Source organism: Platalea leucorodia (assembly GCF_965183815.1).
Source record: "Platalea leucorodia genome assembly, chromosome: 2".
NCBI classification, from domain to species: Eukaryota; Metazoa; Chordata; class Aves; order Pelecaniformes; family Threskiornithidae; genus Platalea; species Platalea leucorodia.
Window position 1 is genome coordinate 17,855,453 of NC_138824.1, and position 21,372 is coordinate 17,876,824.

General features: G+C 43.8%; 1 protein-coding gene across 1 annotated transcript; it reads right to left on the bottom strand.

Annotated features, from left to right (window-relative positions):
* Positions 1–366: 366 nt before the first annotated feature.
* Positions 367–20,799, bottom strand: SLC35F2 (solute carrier family 35 member F2; the record flags this gene model as incomplete). Its single annotated transcript, XM_082337916.1, has 8 exons — positions 367–585; positions 4,488–4,642; positions 5,317–5,369; positions 6,163–6,319; positions 8,012–8,171; positions 13,562–13,685; positions 14,257–14,436; positions 20,603–20,799. The coding sequence occupies 8 exons, from the start codon at positions 20,797–20,799 to the stop codon at positions 367–369; spliced, it is 1,245 nt and encodes a 414-aa protein (XP_082194042.1).
* Positions 20,800–21,372: the final 573 nt, after the last annotated feature.

The window sequence follows — 21,372 nt, forward strand, 5'->3', positions numbered from 1 at the left end:
GTCCCTAATGCAATATAAAACATCTTTGCTCCAGTTAGTGACCTGAGAACTTGCTTTGGCTTAAGTTTTTTCCCCAAGCATTTGCTCTTAAGTTAATTAAGCATTTAAAAATAACAGTCTCTCACCTTCCAGAGACTCCACATAAATACTACTCTCTCTTCTTCTAAGGGCCAGATTTTCTGCAAGGGCAAATCAATACAGTTTCACTGATTGAGGATCCGGCCTTAAAAGTCTATCCAGTGCATTAAAACCAGCGCAGCATGACATATGCCTTGGCAGTAGAACAATTCTCCAGATTAACATTTGAGGGAAATTTGGCAGTAAAAAGAAAAAAAAAAAGCTCTATTTTGAAATGCTGCCGTTTGTTTAATCAGTGCTGACCACCACAGTTTCTTCTCTTGTGAACTGTACGGTTACAGCTGGAGTTTCACTGTCGTTCTCCTCGAGCTTCAGCGCAGCGTTGTCCAAGCCAGTGCTGCCAGGCTGTGGCAAGGCGGTGGGCTCTGCCGTCCGAGTCGGAGTGGAGCAATACAAGATGAAGCCCACCATGATGATAACGAAGGACAGGATATAAAGACCTGAAAACTGGCAGAGGAAAGAAAGAAACATGTTGTCATCTGATATAAAAAAATGTCAATGCTGCCTTGTTTTAAGAATGTGAAAGGTACCCTTCCTTTTTAAAAATATTTTAATGAGGATTATCACCACGATCTGTATTCGGGTCTGAAAATCAAAATTCAACAGCCCCGTTCACTGATAGACTCAAGCTGCTGGCTGGTTTTCTCTGCATCTCATCCTCAACACTGTTGGACAGGGAGTTTCCTTAGGTCTATGTACAACAATCTTAGCAGAGAGAACAAATGGCTGTAAATATGGTGATACTAAAGGATAGCTGCTTACACACGTGAATGCTGAAACACTGTACCCTTAAGAGAATTTTGTTTCAGCACAGCCAAATATTTCAGGTCCTGGCAAGAGATGAATCTCTCCATCCTACTGCAAGTCACCAGAGCAGCTGGTTCTCTGCACAGCTCTTAACCATCTGCAGGGCTAGACAAATGTTATTACTGGACCAAAACTGGTTTGCTCTCTACACCCAGCAAGTCCTTGAAGAGAGGGAGACTGGGGCTCCTTTTACAAGATCAGCATTTGTGCTCTGTTAAGAGTGGTGTGAGGTAAGAGTATGAACTGTTGAGGTACATCAGGCATTTGATTCACTATCATTCACTTGCCTGTTAAAAGTCCAATTGCTGAGATTCATCCACCTTGACAGAAAAATGCATGCTTGCTTCTTAACACCAGATGCAATAATACAAAGTGTTTAAGTTATCCACAGCCAGGAACACTTTTTCAGCAGAGTTGCTGAAGTCCTCCATATTGCCTTTGCCAAACCACACTGATTAAACAGTAGGATGAAGGACATGGCACATCCTATATCCCACCGTCAGTACTCCCTAACCTCCTTAGCTTCTTTAGATGTGCTTGAAAAGTATGTTCTAGCTTCTTAAGCAGCAGAGCTGGATGAAATGAATGGTAGGACCTGGACAGTGGACTTTGATGCAAAAAAGACTGAAGCATCTACAGTTAAGGCATTACAATTCCTAGCTGGTAGTCATTTGGCTCGGAAACCCTTGGACGGCACCATGCAAAAGCAAAAGCAGGCTGCAACACAGTGGCCTTGTGATACGTGCCCTCTCTCCTCACCTTGCTGGCTGTTTGCCTGGAGGAGCTTGGACCCAAGCATTCACTCTGCACAGGAGGAAGCACCAAGCTCTGAAGATGCCCTGATGGAGGCAGCAGCAGCAGCGTCCACGGCCCTACCTGTGACTGACCCATTCCCATCAAACAGGCAGAGCCTGGCTCTGCACCAAGGCACCTGGACAACTTCTCCAGAGTGCAACCTAAGGCCACGAGTGAACATGTGCTTGCATGCAAGGACATGTGGCTGGCGGGCGAGACTGGGCAGTCACAGTAACTGCCAGACCCCCTCTTGTAGTGCGTATAAGACAGTAGGTGTCTCTGATCCTGCTCAGAATGGATTCCTCCATGAGTGGATACACAGTCACCGAGCCAGGGTGCCAAAGGCGTTGCAGCGTACCTGCGATTCGAGGCCTGCCTATGTGTTTGCAGCTATTGAGACAGGTGAACCTTAACCATACTGCTCCAACAGGCCTATGCTTCACCCCCCCCACTTTCATTTTTGGGGAGGGCTCAGTGGTCTTTTCCTGGGTTTTCTTCCTCCTTTTTTTTTTTTTTTTTCCTCATTTCAAATATTGCAGCAACTTCATTGCTTCAGACACTGATTTCAGTCATACTTGTGCAGCTTATATCCCCATACTCACCATCAAGCCTAAAGACTACTTTAAATGTTACTGGAGGACTGTAACTCCATCTAGTGTCTGTACTTACAGTATACTCCCTTCCATAGGAGTTTATACAACAAAAGCATTTGGAGACCTTTTTTAACACCTCTTGAGGTATTACAGGTATCTGTATATAATGAGCTCATTAGGAACAAGCACAGCAAAGACTCATTATGGAGCAAAAGGAAAAAAAAAAGAGCTCATCAAAACAGGTATGCAAAATTCACATTTCACCTTAAACAGACATGGTTGGGGCTGGAAAGTTGAGTGCATTAGCAAAAAACACTGTGCACAAGTCAAAACCTCAGAAATCCCCGGGCCCGGTGTCTGCTGTAGCCACCGTATGTTTGTGCTGCTTGTTCCAGAGCAGGCTCAGACCGCAGTAATTCAGAGCTCTCCGCGGCTGGCTCCTCTGCAGCCCAGCCAAGCCCTCGGTGGCTTGCTGTGAAATATCATCGGGTAGTGGGGAATACAGAGCAACTCCTTGCATTTTTATTTGTAGATTCCTGTGTCCAGGGTGCTTTTTCATCCAAGAAATGTCCTGCCTGGTTGCTTTGCCCCATAGGTAAAGAAACTATATGGGTAACTTGGCAATAAGATTTTCTGCTGCTAAGTGTTATGTTAAAAGCCATGTCAAGATCAGACGCTCTCAGTTCTTGGTTCCTAAGCTATCTCAGACCTCTGATTACTAAAGATGTGGCATTATTATTGCTCCCCTTTTTGCTATTTCATTGTTTCTAACCACAGATGCAAGTTCCTATATTAATAAATATCTGAAATGCTCTCATAATACAACCCCAAAGTCTCCTCCAATTCATTTTTCCTTTTTATTACCAGAATACCCTGCAGTTAGTAATTATGGGATGATCTGCTCCCAGCAAAACCTCTCCCCAAAATAAGCTAAAAATCCTGAAGAATAAAACTTTATTGTATTCCTTCCAAAGCTCTTGCTTACTTCTTCTTCTTCTTTACTATTATGAATATAAATTTATAATCACTTCTTGAGTTAAGCTGTCTAGGTGCCAAAATACATGTTTGGAAGCAAATTAGAAAGGATTTTTTTAATTGTTAGAATCTAAGTGTGGTTCACTTCCTACATTCATTTTTAATGGATGCTTTATAGCTTGGAGCAAATTTTGGAACCCAAAACAGGGAGGAAAGCTGAGCTAAGAGAATCTTGAAAAAAGGAAAACCTAGCTGCTGTTGGACCCTACCATTACCAGACCTCCGCACTGTAAAATAAATTGGCCTTCATTTTCAGAAACAAACCTGACCTAAAAGTTTCTGGCTCTCCATAATGCTGGAGAGAAAGCAACCACATGGAATAATACAAATCAAGTTCTTAAGCAAAGTTCACAAGCATCTCACTAAGCCCCTTCCAGTCACCGAGTGACTGACTCAATTACTCCAATTGCTGTAATGAGCTAGGTTCCCACAAATTATTCTGGATAAAGAGCATAGGGTGGAATGAAACCTTTTAACACTGTCATTTAGCTTGAACAGACACTACCAAAAATATTTTAGAGCACAATAAAAGTAACTGCCTTTTGGAGAGCATACAGAATAATATATTTATCTGCATTTTTTTCAGTTCCTTTAGTCTCTCCTTAGCAGCAGCACTGAGAGAGATTGATTCTTATCCCAAGATGTTGATAATGAACAGATTAAGTTTCTAAAAGAAAATACTAATTTCTGGAAATCAAGCCAAAATGCTCCTCTCTCAGACACCAGATGCTTTTCAGGACAGGGAAATTCACACCCTCTCTTTGGACGCTTGGAGAGATGAACCAAATCTAACATACAGTTCCACACAGGGCTTATGGCAAGAACTCTACCATTTGAACACCTCAGGAAATTATTTACTATCTCTTAACATTAACCCTTAATGTATTCCATCAAGTGCAAAATTGTTTGAAAATCACTATCTGCCTAATGGTGCAATGCTATGGAATCAACTAAGTATGACTCCTCCTGATTGACATCTGCCAACAGTGAACGATAACAAGCTGTAGAAATGTATAAGTGCAAATGACCGTTCAAGGGCTTTTACGAACACTATGCTTTATTTATCATTTTAGAGTAAAACTATAACTGAAATTATAGTGAAAGAATGAAGATACTTACCTTATAGAAAAAGAGGAAAAGCCCAAAGAACAGACTGTAGAGATCTGCAGTCAGAATGCCCAGGTTGACCGAGGTTGCGCTGGTAACTTTAATCACTACTGGCATGAAGCTATACAGCCCAAACATACAGAGGGCAAAGACTGTGAATAGTAATGCTGTAAAACAAGGTGACAATTTAGTCCTAAGGCACGACATGGAATATTGATTTTAAAGAACACAAATATTCTTCAGATGCTTTAAAACTATGCATTTTTATCTTTAGGATAAGGTCTCCTAAAAGATATGGGAATGTAAATTTAAGAAAAACATGGCAGAAATACTTTTTTTCCAAGACTGCCCTGTATTGCAAAAATTACTATATCTATACAAGAAAGTTCTCGTTCTTTCCTAGTTAACGTAACAGCTGACTGAAGAAATTTAGAGCCACGTTTCTTAGTAACGTACAGTTCTGTTGAGGTCAAAATGTGTCACAAAATCCATTTCCCCAGTGTTTCATTTAGGAAGGACAACAGAAAAACGTTCTTGTAATGCTCCAACACCAAACATGTCTGTAATTAAACAGGTTTAATTTTTATTTATTTCCATTTGGTTTGAAAAATTATTTCATGTTATACGTAAAATGCAAAACCTGAGCTCAAAGGTTTTAATGTTCAATCCTGCAAACCTTATCCTTTGCTGAGCTGCAAAGTTTGCAGAAAATAAATTTTTGACAATATGAATGCTGCTTAATATCCAGAGAAAGAAAATTAAAACCGCAGCATTCGAAGTCTAAATGATTATCATTTTCCAGTGTTCTGTAAAAATGCACATCACTTTGTCATACACATACCAATTTTCCAGTTCCACTGAATTCTCATTATCTCCCTATGTTCCACAATGGCTCTAGAGTTAGAGAGAAGATATAATATAGTAAAAAAGGAAAAAAAAATCATATTCAAATAGATAATTCAATTACCAAAATATATAAGAAGCATTTTGATTTATAATTCCTTAATTTTTTGTTTGAAATTTTATTGAATAACACTAACTCCCAACACCTAACAAGCATGAAAAAAGACTTGAAAATTAAAGTGCCTGAAAGTCAAAAGCACTTTAATTCTTATGCCCTCTTCCCAGGCTTTTTCACCCTTTGGAGATTCAGTTTTATTTGATATACCATTTGAGGAAATTATTAACTATAATGATGAGAAATGAGGAACATAAAATTCATTAGATAGACTTAAGTGCATGTAGTCTGTTACTCTAACGTGGTTATTTGTAAGAGTATGCATGGCTTCATTTTAAACTGAAGTTTAATATGGAAGACCTCCTGCTAATGATTATCTCCTAAACTTTTCCACAGAGAAAATCCATTAAGAAATACACTCCTGTGAACAGTCCTCAGCATACTGAGTGTCCTCATGAAGATCAACAAAATCAAAAATACAGCCAAGTACTGTATGTGTTCGATTGCAGGATTTCAGCTTTAGAATTGCTGTAATAGTGCAAATAAAAAGGATATAAAATGGATGCTGATCAGCAACAAAAATAAAATCCAAGTGGAAGGACTCCCACATAGGCCAAATGCAGACATAACAAAGAATTAAGTTAATAGCAACATCATCATTTCATGGTAGACAAGCAATCATCTGCAGAATATTCTTAATTAGTTTTAAAATAAATATTAGATCCTTACAGCTGTAGACCGCTGATAATAGTCCCAAACAAGCCCACCATTCCTAGAAACTCCACTCTGCTCAGATTTTTCACAATGTATTCCTCACTCACATTAGAAATGGCATACAAAGAAGCACCAAGAAGCACTAAGACATCTCCAATCACCACGTCACTACCTGTACAGAAATATTAATCCACAATAAGGGTAATGCTGCAAACACTTTTTAACTTTCCTTAAAAAGACAAGCAAATTTATCTCTAACATCTCTACCTTCCTAGCCCCCTGAAGGGTGAGGGGAAAGGAAACACCCCGTGTGTGCAGATGAGCGGCTTGGTGTCTGCGCACAGACTCTGCTACCCGCTCACCTCACCCGGCACAGCCTGGAATGAGCTAAACCCGGCACTGAAATCTCATCCTGACCAAGCCACTGCTGTATAGTCCGGTCCAATTCTACTTCTGCTGACCTTAGGCACTGTATGGACTTGAGAAAATTCCCGGTTAGAGATGCTCTCTGCCTTTCTGAATATTGCCCCCACTTTTGCAGTAAAGCCTGATTCAAGTCTTGCTAAAATCAGTCTGTTGATTTCAGTGGGACCTGGACTCAGCTTCAGGTTTATGACAGGTCTTAAGTGGGCACTGCAGATGGGTGGTATCATGTGTCCTGCTGTGATTTATTTGTACTGTGCAAATGGGACTCCCTGTGATACAATCACTCAGCAAGTAAATGCCATTATGCATCAGCTAAAGAGCAAGAGGATCGCTGTTGTTTAAATCCTTGAATTGATTTAAAATTTCCTTCCCTGAGCCACTTGGCAATCACTAAGAAAATATGTCTGAAATATGAGCGTAAGCAGTAGTAAGGATATCCAGGTCAGCGAATAAAGCACAACTGTCAAAGTCTCAGGGAAAGAAGATTTTTCTCCCTCAGGACTGAGATACTTGTACCACATAGCATTAAAGCTAAACCTCAGTTTGTCTTGATGCCTCACCTACAGTAAGGCCCCAAAATAATGCCCAACAGGCTTATCTCTATACTGCCTGATGAAGGCAATGCCCCATTCCTCTCCCCCTGAAATTTACCTTGCCTCATACCCTCTGGCTCTGGAAATTCAAAATTCTTATTCAAAATAAGATTGCTATGATGTGGGTTGAGTTAGGCATCTGCCGTAGAGAAGACGAGACCTGCCCTCATCTGCATCCAGCTGGATCCTGGTCCCCAGAGCCCAGCCTCCCTCCCGGAGGTCCCTGGAATCCCGGCATCTTGCCCACATCTCCTCTTGCTCTCCTGTCCTAAGCCCCTGCTTTCCAGGCAGTGGCCTGTGGGCCTCGGGAATACGTGTACCATTTCTGTTGGGTCTGCCAAAGATGACTCGGAGAAGTCAGCTTGCTCTTAAGTAACTTTTGAGTTGCTATCTGTGCTCATAGAAAACTGCAAATCAGAGAAGTCTGGCTGCCAGCAGGCCGATACAGTGTAAGCAACACAAGGTTTGCAGGGAGAGGCAGCATCTTTTATTAAATCATCTCGCATGATTAGTAAAAGTGAATAAGCTTTCAAGAATGAGGGCTTTCATCAGGTCTGATGGGCAACAACAAAATTTAAGCTTAACACAAGTGTTTCTCTTTTAAGGTGGAAGAAATAATCCAAACCTACAAGCAAAGAAATTCCACAGCTCCCTATAAAATCAGCATCTTCTCAGCCACTGTCTTCTTGGACAAGAAATACAAATAGCAGCAGGTCTTCTCCTTTTCTCTTTTAAAATAAAACTATATTCACTCCCCCTGCATTTGCTCCTCTTTCTCCTTTACAAGTTAGCCCACCACGGGAACAGTCTCTCCGCTCTTCCCCCCACGATGAAGGACTCCTTACCTTCGCTGTCCTGCCTCCCTGCCAAAATGTCTGCACCCACCATTGTTCCTACACCCAGCAAACAGACAGCAACAGCAAGAAAATGGATCAGCCTGTATCTTGCACGGAGAATGAACCACGACAAAGCCATCAGCACAGGAATCCCGAAACAGTCCAGCAGCTGTGTGTACAGAGAAATGGTTTGAATTAGAAACCCACCCCAAGTGTGGATTGCACTATCCTGAAAGCAAACGTACAGGATCTTACTTTCCATTGCTATCAGTTGTTAATGAAAGCCGCAAAGCAACCCCAGTGGATTCATTTAAAAGAGGGGTCAGACCCACATTTTACCACGAAAAGCATTTAGCAAGTGAAAGAGGAGCTGGGGCAAGGGGTCCACTCTCTCCTGGTAGGAAGGCATTGATCTAGAAACTCTTCTAATGATGGATCTAATCAATCTTTGCAGCTTCACAAACTAATGCTAGGATGCTGCTCTGAAATTGCATTGCTCCCCATGACACCAATACAAGGAGGCAGTTCAGCGACATTTCCTTTTCTCCCCAGCAGGTTTTGTCTAGCTCATCTTTTCACTCCTCCTCAAGTCTGCAGTTAAGAGTTTAGGGCTCCATGTACACAAAAGAAAAATCTGGAACTGTTAAAGGATAAAAGTGATCTGATTTTACATTGAAGTGAATAGGGCAAGAATCTGACCCTGCGGTTTTGTTTTGTTTGGTTTTTTTTTTTCCCCAACTGGATTCTAGTGGGGGAAAAAAAAAAAAGGCACATGTGCTGGGAACTACATGCAAAATTAGTAGAAGGAAAGCAGGAAGGGAAGAACAACCTTCCTAAAGTCACCTTCCGAATCTTCCAGCTTCCCACAAAAGCATGTAGAAGCCCCCAGTGCATTTTCATTACTCTGTTAGAGCTGACTCTCAATTAGTGAGAAGGAGGTCACCCACTCTAATTCACCCACGCCCCAGAAGCAGAGACACACAAGGCAGCTGCAGTTCCGAAGCACTTTGGATGTGTTTGCAGACACTGCCCTGAGCAGACTTAATAGCTAAGGTTCAAGGATGTCTGTACTCCACAACAAGCAGTGACACCAACTTCTCTTTCCTTTCTTCATTATCCCCTCTCTGTGTGTTTCTAAAATCCTACCTATCTTTGCCTTGCTGTTAGACCCACCCATCTTCTACTCATTCTTCTTTATTACAGAAAATACCAAGAGTTAGCTGTGTACTTAATACAGAAAAGTACGCTGCAGCATAAGATAGGCATAACATCCTAGAATAACCAAGTAATACCAAAAACATTGAGCTAACCATAATTGGTTTAGTATTTAAATCAACAAAATAGACTTTGTTTCTGAATTTGCCTGGAGGAAAAAAAAAAAAAAAAAAAAAAGGTGTATTTTCTGACCTGCCTCAGTAGAGTACCATGAAACTATATAAGGTAACAGTCTACAGCAGAACATATAGTCAGCCTTCCAAAGACTGCTCACAAATTACTCTTAAATGTCAGCCCTTAAAACCTGGCCTCTTGAAGTCACTACGAAGTATTAGGTCCAGGTCAATAGGACTGGAGCATAATCATTACAATCAAGACAAGAGCCCTTAGTCCTTAATGTTCATTGCCAGCTTCTGCCTGCCTAAGTGCACCACCAGTCTTCTGCTGTGCTGGCTTCTGCTAGGTCACCCATCGTCCCCAAGGGTTTAACCAAACTCGTAAGACTTTCATGGTAAGTTTGGTTTTACTTGTTCCTAACTACACATATTAAAGTCTTACCAGCACAGCATTTAGGGGAGTTATTACAGATTAAATTCTAATCCTTCCACCTATTTGTCTTCGTTCCTTGGATTGCCTCCAGTTTGTCCAGTTTGAGAAGTCTGTGCAAAAGCACTTGCCTAGACTGCATTAGGAGCTTAGACATTAGAGCCACACAAGTCCTAATGTGTGATACCACGTATTTCAATACAAAAAAGTATCATGCTGTGAGTTTTTATCTAGTCACAGGACTTTTTCTCTATCTTACCTTTTGTCTATGCTCAAAAAAAACTTTCTAACATTTCCTCCAAATTTAACTGTTTTGACTAGTATCAAACAACTGTCATTTATCTCTTTCTGCAAAACATACAATTTAGCTCTCATAACTCTGTTTTTCCACCTTTGGACTGAACCAGTTCTGTCCTGAGTATGGAAATGTACTTGATCTCTCCGGTGTGAAGTTGCAATCATGGAAACTAAGAAATATTACAAAAATTAAAAAGGAAAAATTTTACTCCCCTAGTAGCAGACGTCTCTTCTATTAATATGTAAGCTTTCACTTCCCTGTTAATTGAGATGCTGCCACGTAGCTTTCCAACCTCCAAGCAGTTTTTCAACCCAAATAGAAAGAGAGGAACAAAAACCCTTTTTTAAAAAAAAAAAAAAAAATCTTAATTAAGATGTAAGGCAGTAGTAGATAATGAGCCAGAAGCTCTTTCAGTAACACCAGATGGGGAATTGCTGTATCCAGACCAGTAACATGCTGTAGAGCTACAGCATCCTGGTTAGAGGACTCGCAGCCAGGACACACAGGCACCAAATGATGAAGAATACGCCCTGGTAATCCGTTCCAGGGGACAATTACCCTCAATTACAGACAGAATAAATCTGATTTCCAACTACTGGATCCTGCCTTCCCTTCATCTACTATGTTACAGAGCTCTTTGGTGGAAAATGTTCTCTTCTGTACAGGATGAAGATCAAAGAGGTGCAAAGCAGATATAATATCACAATGAATTGTGTCAATGGAGCCATTTAAAAGAATAAAGTTTATTTATTCAGGTTTTATGACATTTACTGTGGTACTGATTACTCTTGCCAGTAAAGCCTCAGCAAACTCTCGTCTTATTCAATTCTAGCCTGTATTTTTACAAGGGGAAAAAACAGATAACTTGGTGATTTGATTTATAAATGTTTTCACTCAAGACAGGCTTTGGCCACACTGTTTATAGGAGGTTTTAAAAGTAGGGCGAGTAAATTATTAAAAGACGTTTTAATATATGGTTAATAAATTATCACAGACTGTTGGAGGTCATTGGTTTGCTTATAATTGCCAGCTCCAGACAGCTCTGTGAGCAAGAAAGCTCAACAGCCCCTCCTGCTCGCTTCCCCGTAAGGCTTCCTTAGGGCAGCCTCCAGCTGAGCCCCAGGGGCTCGTCCTGCCATTTCTCCTATTGAGGTTAACACTCTTCCATCAGCTGATATTCTGTCAATAGCTGCCTATAAAATGCCTCCAGTCAAATTATCAATGGAGCAAATGCTAATCGTGCCTAAAAACATGTTGACAACATGAAACCACAGCTATACTGCTTGGTTTTTTGCTATGAAATATGTGCTCACACGGCAGCACAGTCAAGTCCTGCCACAAGACAGAAGCATGCTGTCAGCAAGAAGTCTCCCTGGCATTGATTCAGCCACGGCCAAACAGAAAGAGCTCGGTTGTGGACCAAAGCCTTTTTCTTTATTTACAGAGAAATGAGAGATGCCATCCCAATGTTATCTCTGTAAAAATCTCCCAAGCCCTTCCGTGCAATGCTGGTATTTGATAACTAAAGGAAAATCTGTTTTGCTTTTGTGTGCGTGTGTGAGAAAATACATGGAAGTTCCTTGCTGAGCTGAGAAAACTTATCTTTGAAGATAAGTTTCACAGGGCTGAGCTGAAGCTCGAGCCAGCCAGCATTTTACTAGTAATTACCCTGCATTCTGGAAGGTGCCATATACTCCTGCGTGCCTCATATGCTCCCTGGGCATCCACTCACAGCCAGCACTGCAGACAGGCCATCAGGCTGGGTGCTCTGAACCACAGGTTGCAATGTAGCTGCAGAACCGCTACTGACAGAGAGCAAATGCCTTGTACTGGAGCAAATCACAGGTTTTTTGGTCCTGTATCTTATTTCTGACAGCGGTGAGAAACTGGTGACTTCAGAGAATGTGCAAGAAACGTTACTGCAACAGGCAGTTACAACAAATTCACAATTACTGAACTGACACTGAAAGAAGCATCAGTCTGAAGGTTACCACATGGCAAGAAGCTTCAGCAAATGCTCGAGTTTGGCAACTGGAAAGGACAACCTACTGTATCTATTCTTTCTTAATTTCTATGAAAGAAATCATGGGAATAGCTTTACTACTTCTGAGAATATGGATCAAAGTCCTGGCATTTTCAGCTGTAAAGTATATGATCAAATAGTGTCTCGATTATCAGCTTAATTTGATCTTGCGACTGAAATGTGTCACTTCTAAAGCTTTGATTTCTTAAGCATTATTTGTAAGTAAATTAAAGGCCTAATGAGTCATAACACATAAGTATGAACTGGAAATGTGACAATAATGATCCATCAGGCACATGTTACTGGCCTTTAAATACTGCAAGGAAAAGTTACTGCGGTTGTCTAAAGGGAGCCCAGACCACAGGAGTTTATTGCTTTACAGGTAATTCTGTTAAATATTAACCCTTGTTACTTTGACTCTGTAAAACGCTGACACCTAAACACTCCTTTCCAACTAACAGCCAATTCTGTATCGTACATTATTTTTTTATGCAGGTAAGTGGGGCCATGACCCTGGCCACAGATCCACCACGGGTAAGAGCAGGCGTAGGCTGGCACAGCCCCGGACACGCTCCCTCCTTGCTTCTGCCCCATCCCCTCCCTTGTTCCAGCAGCAGCAGCAGCTGTGGAGCCCCACAGGGAGCTAACTTGGGCCTGACACGGCTCACCAATAGTCCAGCAAAAGACAGGGTTTACTCTGACTCTGCTCAGTGCCCTGAGCCAGTTTCCTCAAGGGATTTGGCCATGCAAGCTCAGGAGCATGCAGCTGGAAGCAGGAACTCTTGCAGCAGCCTATGTTGGTGTAGGGTAACACAGAAACCGTAGCCTTAGCGCTCCTGCTTATAGAGCTATTTCAGAACACAAGATTTATCCTAGTGCAACGGTGCAGCACCAAGCACTGGCATTGCAGAGGATGTCTACTGGCACTTCAGGAGCCTGGCACGCTGACCTCCCTTCCACCTCTTCCAGAGAGGGACCTGAACTGAAGTGTCACATCCAAAAGCCATAGGGCTGGTCCCTCACTGCACGGTCAGCACCACCAGCTATCAGTATGTCCTCACGTGTGGGGTTATGTCTCTCAATGCCTCCCACAGCTTCTAGGACTAGGCAAGAGATCTACCTCGCTCTCAACAGCAAGACCCTGCGCTGAGTGAGTGTTATCCGGTCCTACGTCTTTCCTTTGTGTCAGGAGAAAAACCTGAGTGGCTGTCAGCAAACTCTTAGAAGTGCTTTCTATCAAAATAATTAGAGTTCAACTCAAGAGCTGGCACTGGGTAATACCAGCCAATTTTCTCTGCTTCCTGGAAATGTTATTCATGATGCAGGATGCTCTTCTCTATACTGCAGAGAGAAAATAGATATTGGAAAGCTTTTTCAGGCTTAAATAGCTTCCCTGTCTATCCTATGAATCTCTTTTCAGAAACAGGTCCAAAACTGTAATAAAAGCAATAGTTCAAAACAAGAGATCGGTCCTTACCTGCACACTTGTGAGGGTCGTGTATTGGTAGGCTTTTACAATCATGTAATTGGCTTCAACATCAGCCAGTCCCAAAAAAATATACTTCCACCACCGCTGTTTCAAGATTTGCCAAAGACTGTCACTGCCTGTTTAGAAGAAAGCAGCAATCAATATGTGTTTCTTTTCAACCAAATGTTGCACAGGAATCTTGCTTTTTAGAAGCATAAATACTGAGACGTTAGATTTTGATTGCCCCTGCTTAAGAAAGATACAGTAACAGCAAAATGCAGCCTGGGAAGAGACAATGCAAATGGTGAAAAGCACAGAAATTCTTCCACATGAGGAAAAAACCCACAACACTGGAGTTGTTTAAAGAGTGAATTAATAAGAAGAGGAGGAATATTAAATAGCCTCTGGTAAAGAAGCTTGTTACAACAAAGCCTATTTTCCCTAATATAACATAGGCCTTGAAACCAAAGAGCACATAATTTTAAACAGAAACAAAATGAAATGAAATCAAACTAAATGCACATTTAACCTGTGAAATTCATTTCCATGTGTTATTACAAGGCAGGAATTTCAGCAGGAACTTTAAAAAAACAGGACAAGTATTAAGTTTTTTAGTTTCAAAATCTGAAAGGAAAATGTAGAAGAGGAGAGAGAAAAAAAAAAAAAAAAAAAAAAGAACCAGAATCTCCCATCCCATATTTCACATACCAGTCCTAAACGCCAGCATTGTTGTATAAACTAGAAGAAGCAAAGAATAGTTGATAAAACTTTGAAACATTGGAGTATTCACTTGGTATTGTTCTGCTAGGTACTGGCTTGTAACAGCAGTCCCACAGATAAACAAGGAGAGCATCTGGCCCAGAATTATCGTTTTCAAAATATGCCTGTGAATATAAAAGACAACACAGCAAGCTTAGAATTAAACAGTCAAGTTTTTAAAAAATAATATTTGCTAGTTGTACAGGGAAAATGCCATTTCTTAGATTGACACTTTATTCTTTTTCGATTCCCTATTAACATTGTTCTGATTTACCAGTAAGCAGGGTTTTGTCTACACAGAAGATCTAGTCTAACCTCATGACAGCCATATAAGAAGTGAAGCCAGTTCAAACCACCAGTGATAAGGACTGCAATAATTCCAAGGATCTTCAAGCAGCTCACTTGGGCAGGCTGAAACCAACGGCAGGATCTGTTCTCATCAAGAGAGGTTTTGATGCACACAGCCTGAGTCAAATCCTTCATCCTCCACTGAATCCCATTCTGACTTTGGTCAATAGAAATCTACAACATGGAGATAAGGCATGACTGCCTTCAGGCTCTTCCAAGACCTGAGTCTTTGAAAATGAGCTGAGACCCTAAGCTGAGCAGTGCTAAGGAAATACAAAAGTATTAACCACAGAATCATAGAACAGCCCAGGTCCGAAAGACCTCAAAAGATCATCTGGTCCAACCTTTCATGGGAAAGGGAGTCTAGGTGAGATTATCTAGCACCCTGTCCAGTCACATCTTGAAAACCTCCAGTGATGGGGACTTCACCACGTCCCTGGGGAGGTTGTTGCAGTGATTGATCGCTCTCACTGTAAAAAAAAAAAAAAAAATCACCTTTCTTACAATATGAATTGTTATAATTAATATTTATTGTGGATTTTTTTCTGATATACTCCATCATGTCCTGCCATAATCAAGGATGAAGTTAAGAATACATTTTGGCCAAAGATCACGTTGGCGTTTACAACTCCTTTTAAGTCCAACCCACAGCCGGGGAGGGGGGGAGAAGCTCATGCTCTTTTAGTAGCAATTCTTCACCTAATATAAAGTGAACTATTCCAGATGCTCCTAGACAAACAGGAGTACACATAGATTGCTGTGTACCTTTTGGCTTGCTGGTTTTCCTGCCAGTGGAGCTATGCAGATTTGTACCACCCCAGTGTCTGCCTGCATACTCACAATATACAGTGAGAGGGGCTCAGTGCTGTGCTCTCTGCACAGGTCTGCAAAGATCACATCTAATTTGTTTACGCTGAAGACTACTGATGAGAATTTAACTGTCTGCACAACTGATTCATTTGTTCCTACCCAAACAAATTGAGCAAGGGAAGAAAGCATCCCATTAGGATTCTGCACCTACCCTGTGCCCACACCTCTCCCTGATGATTTCTGGCAGGGCACCCATGTGCCAGGCGCACCACGTGCCAGTAACACCGCCTGTTTTCCCAAGGTGGCTGAGTTTAATGTAGTAAATGCCAGCTGGCCCAGCTACGCTGTGCAATCCAGCTGTCCGGCAACGAGAAGGGTGTGTTCCAGGGTGCTAAAGCCAACTACAGTCACACAGTCAATCCCTCCTTTTGGAAGAGAGACATCTTCTTTGCACGGATTCTACTTCAGCTGCATCAATCTCATTTTCAGTTCAGCCTGACACCAAAGCTCTTCTGACTTTAAAAATGCTGCTAGGCACATTTTTCTCTCCAAGTCCATCTCAATGAGACAGCAAATCTCTGCAAAGTCCAGCCATGCTGCACTTCCAAGAGATTCAAGCCCCACATTTTGCTACAGTTCGCCTTGCCCATCCCAGCAACGGTGCACATTCACATTGTAAGTATTCATATATCATGTGACAACCTTCTAAGGTCCTATCCAGCCTCATGTGAACAACTCTTTCTGGTGTGTGAAAGAACGAACATTCTCATTTCTAGCATTTTGAATGCTGAAGTAAGCACAGAGACCATGTTTCAGCTAGGAATTTATCATGGCTACTTTGTAGCACAGCGTTAACTGTAAACAGTGCCATAAAATACATACATTTTTTATATATATATATGTATTTGTATGCAAAAAGAAAGAGGGAAAAAAAAAAAAAACTTTGAAGCTACCTCACTTCTGTTATATTGAATTTCTTTTTATTCTGGTCAAAGATCCGATTGCACTATTTGGTGAACAAATCAGCAATGATCGTGACACATTCTGGCTAAGTATTCTGACTGATGCAGAAATGTCTTTTATGTTCATATAAAGAATTAATTTCATCAGGTGCCATTAAGAAGGATGTAACATAGGTGAGCTAAAATTTCCGGGATGAGACTACCTCTTCTCTCACGCAGGCATGGGCAATGGGTCCAGCTCACCCTTTGCCAGCCCTGTGAACTCCGGCTCCTTTGCAGGAGGTAAGATGACAGAAGACACATTGAAATTTCAAGGGAGAAATAGTGCAGTGAACAACACACAAAAAATGTGGTTGCAGGCATTTAAAAAATACATATGTGACCAGACAAAACCACTGCAATTTTACGAGGGCACAGCTGTGAAGCCTGCGTAGTCCACGAAATGAATTGCACTTGCCAATACACACCAGGAGAGGTTAAAGCTGCTTTGGCTGGTAGAAGCCCTGCTCTCCTGGATGCAAACTCCCCTCCGCCCATCTCCTAGGTGGTGCCACAGAGACCAGCAATACTGCTCCACAAGCATCTGGCCTGTTTAACATGGACTTCTGTGGGGAAAGGTTTTACCTATTTTCCCCAGCATATGATATGCAAGGAGTAGCTTTGCTTCTCTTTCTATAGCACAGGCCGGGACCCTACATGCACTGGCAAACTGCATAGTGACCGTGTTCCAGCAAGAGGGTAAAAGGGGGAAAATCTGCTGCCCTTCACATTTGCTAATGATTGATCAGCTTCAACCATCCTTTATTAAAAACAAGAATGACCTGGTTGCCCTCTTGCAGTGGAATAACTCCACTAAGCTGATCCTCAGTTTTTCTAACAACTAAGTTTTTCCGGTTTAAAGTACATAAGGAATTATCTCCTTGCGTTTTTGCATATGGGAAGAGACGCAGCTCCAGAATCTACAGAACTGTTTGCTTAGTGGTTTCTGCACCAGCAATCATTGCTGTTAGTTAATGTATATCTAGGCAGTCCTACAGCATTTATGTCTACAGTACCAAAGGCATCTGACAAGGCAAGCAGTCAGTCTTCACCCTGCCTCATTCCCTTCTTTATTTTTCTATATTTTAATTCAGGGATTTTTTTTCTTCCCTCTGCTGAAGAGCCTCAAAATGTTAAGATCAAAAGAGCCAAATAAAGACACTGTTCACTGACAGTGGAAGGCTGCCCTCAAAAACGTCCTCTGGAATCCCAAAACACTACGTTTCTGGCAACTTTCCGGGCTGCGCGCGGACTAACAGCCTCTTGCCGTGACCCCCGCGCCAGGTGGGAGCCTCAGCAGGACGCGCCGATGGTTTCCCTCACGCCCTCTGCCAAGGTGCAAAATGAATTTCTCCAAACCGCGAAGGTGACGCCACGCTGCCGGTGCAACCCACTGCGCTCCAGGCGATTTGAGCAGAGTAAGATGACCCTTGTTAAACGTGGCCTCAAGAGCCTTATTATTTCAATGCCCACTAAATTCCCATAGCAAATTAAAAAACCTGTTTTGCCCTCCATAAAACTTGAGAGTAAACTTTAAATCCTACTGGTTTCATTTTGCAAGACAATTTCTTATAAGAACAATGCTTCAAAGACATGAGTTTCCATTCATTCCGGTATTGACATGAGTATCGATGACTGATTTTCTTATTAATAATTTATCATCATTTTAAAAAATATATTAATTATTAACTTTTCCATGCCAGAACCTGATCCTCTCTGCTCTTTTTTTTAATGCATTGGTAAGGACTAAACCACTTTGGACTCTCAGATGACACAAGGTAAGTGGTCTGAAATGGCCTTTTTAGTTTTATAGTATGGGGGGTTTTTTGTTGGTGTTTTTTACTGCTTGGTAGTCAGCTACTAATTACTTCTCCTCCCCCTTCAGCCACCATATCTTAGCTAGCTATATCTATGGCTATGAGCAAAACTAGGAGTCATTTTGGGATTCTTTAGAACATGAAAGTTTGCCACAGATTGGTCTAAAGCTAACGCTGAACAACATGCAGCTCTTGACACCTTGAGAAAGTCAGGCTGCCTTTCTTTGGCTCCATGTGAAATGCAGAAGAAAAATACCCCAAGATATTAAAATACAATCAGAGTCTATATCTCAGGAAGTTAAAGAAAATCTAATAAGCCCACAGTTAACAATTTTATTGGCTATTAGTTTAATAAATCCTATAATTTTAATGTGATTTTTTTCATGAAAATAAATTCCATTTTTGAAAAGCTGTATTTTTTATGCCATCAGTTAAACACTAACAGGCAAAGCCTGGCAACACTCTTCATGTAACAGTTTACTTGCACTTCAGCTTTAACTACTGAACCCTTCCTGAATGGCGGGGGAAGAGACTGTTTCATTTGAATAATCTCACATTTTCATGCGAGTAGTTAAAGGAAAATGCAGGTTCAGACTGAAGCCATGTTTCAACATGATTAGCAGATAGCTCCAGACAGGAAAAAAACATTTTTAAGAACTAATATTTTCAGAAGTCAGTGTTTCAATGTTCTGCTTTGAAACTGAGGTCAACTTAAGTTGTAAAAGGTAAGAAACAGAAAAGAAAAACTTGTTTTGTTTCAAGAACTAGAAAGCATACTTTCTACTAGTTTTACTCAAAAAAAAAAAAAAAAATTAGTTCATTACAAACCTTCCTATTACTCAGAAAGGCCTCTAAAAAAGCTGAAGTGGCTGAGCCTCCAGCCACCTGGGGAAACAGAAAAAAAAAAAAAATCAACTCAGCAAAAATCAGCAAGAGCTCTTTTATTTTCTTTCAAGTACCATCAGTAAACTCACTTAGCCTTCTGGCAACATGTGGCAGAACTACTAGCACAGGTGAGGTTACTGAACAGTTGAACAAGTCCCTGTCTTGTCTTTTTGGGCATTCCTTACAGGCACGAGGAATGAAAAGAGAAAAAAGAAACTTATAACCAAAGGAGAAAAGCAGGCTAAGAATATATGACTCTGCTTGGCCAGCCCACACCTCCATGCAGTGGGACTCAAGTGTACGAGCGCGAGGGTGGCAGGAGAGCCAGCACCTCCTATTTGTCAGCGGAGGGTATCTGATGCAATAGTTACTAGAAACCTAGAGCCTCAAAAAAGCCTTTTAAGCAGGGATTATTTTTTTTTTTCCCCAGACAGAAACTGAAGGCGTAAGCGAATGGCTGCTCTTGCAGGCTGGAAGCGGGAGGAGGTGGCTCTGCTCTCACTGAAGGCAGCACTTGGCAAGTACCAGCCTTGGGATGCGCACGATGCCTCCACAACTTGGCAGGTTTCTTTCCCGAAGTTTTCCATGCTTAACCAACGCTCGCATTTTAAGGGATATACTTGAACGGGTCTCTGTCCTAAGCTGATTCAAGGAAGGAGGGAAAGGTGATACTGCTCTTTCTGGACTCCACACCTCATCTCCGCTATTTTGTTCTGTCATCTTCTCTGCCCCCCTCCCCCACGACCTGTTCTTCCCAACAATGTTGATAAAAGAGTACAGAACAGATAAAAGTACAGAAAAAGCAGGAAAACAGAAAAGCCTTAAGCCAGAATTACTAAAAATAAAAGTCAAGGGCATGTGTGCATATATGAGATTACGCTCCTGGTTTAACAAAATCAAATACATCACTCGCTAATTCTACGCTTATCTTGGCTGAAGTGACTCCTCACACTCCCACACAGCAGCAGGCACCGGCTGCGGCGCGGCTGCGCGGCCGCAGCAGCCCCGGTGCCCGGACACCCGCGCCGCGCAGCCCCGCGGCAGCCGAACCCGAAACTCTCCCGCCTGCTGCCCGCACCCCGCCGCTCTCACCTCTGCCAGGGCGACGGCCCCAGGCTGGCCCGCAGGACCAAAGCCTGGCTCGGCCCCGCTCCCCGCGGTAGCCCCGGGCCGGCGGCGCGGCGTCCCCCCGCGGCGGCGCTGGCTCCGGGCCGGGCACCGCACGGCCTCTCCCGGCGGCGCGGACACGGCACCGCATCCTGACCGCGCTGCCGGGCCCCGCGCTGCCGGGCCCCGCGCCGAGCGCGGCACGGCCGCTTCCCCTCCCTTCCCTCCCGCCGAGCGCGGCCGCGGCCCGGGGGCCGGCGCGCAGGGAGGCCGGCGCTGCCCGGCTCCACGTGGAGGCCGGGGGGGCCGCGGCCGGGACTCACCAGGTGCAGAGCTTGGCCCCCAGCAGCGCCAGCAGCCGGCGCGGAGGGGGGGCGGCAGCCCCGGGCGGCGTCTCGGCCCCGGGCGGCGTCTCGGCCCCGGGCGCAGCGGCCACCGCCACCGCCGCCGCCGCCGCCGCCGCAGCCGCCGCAGCAGCAGCGGCGGCGGCCGGCGGAGCTCCGGCAGCGGCCGCCTCCATCCCGCCGCGCTGCGCCCGCCGGCAGGGGGGGAGGGAAGGCGGGCGCTGCGGAGGCGGCGGGCGGGCTCCGCGGCAGGCAGGCAGGCAGGCAGGCAGGCAGGCAGGGAGGGAGGGAGGAGCGGCGGCGGCGGGACGGAGCTCCGCCAGCGGCGGGCGAGCCGAGCTTTGTGCCCGCCGAGGGGCCGCCCCCGGGAGGGGCACGGCGCGTCCTGGGGCGGGGGACGGAGCTGTGCTGCCTGCCCCGGGATGCGCCCCGTGGTCCTGCCCCGGGGCGAGCCCCCGCCCCGCGCCGCAGCCTTCCTTCCCCGCGCTGGGCGCCGGTGGGAGCCGAGCCGAGCCGAGCCGAGCCGAGCCGAGCCGGGCAGCAGCGCGGCGCAGCGCTGCTCCAGAAGCGCCAGCGCCGCGTTCCTGTTGCCGCTCTCCAGCTCGGGCAGCCGGCGGGGGCTCCCCGGCCCTGCTGCCGGTCCCTGCAAGGCCACTGTGGCCCCAGCCCCGCCGCAGGCTTTGACCCCCCGGACGTGTGGAGGCCTCAAGTCTCACCTTTGTTCCAGTTACATGAGTCAAAGTTACTCT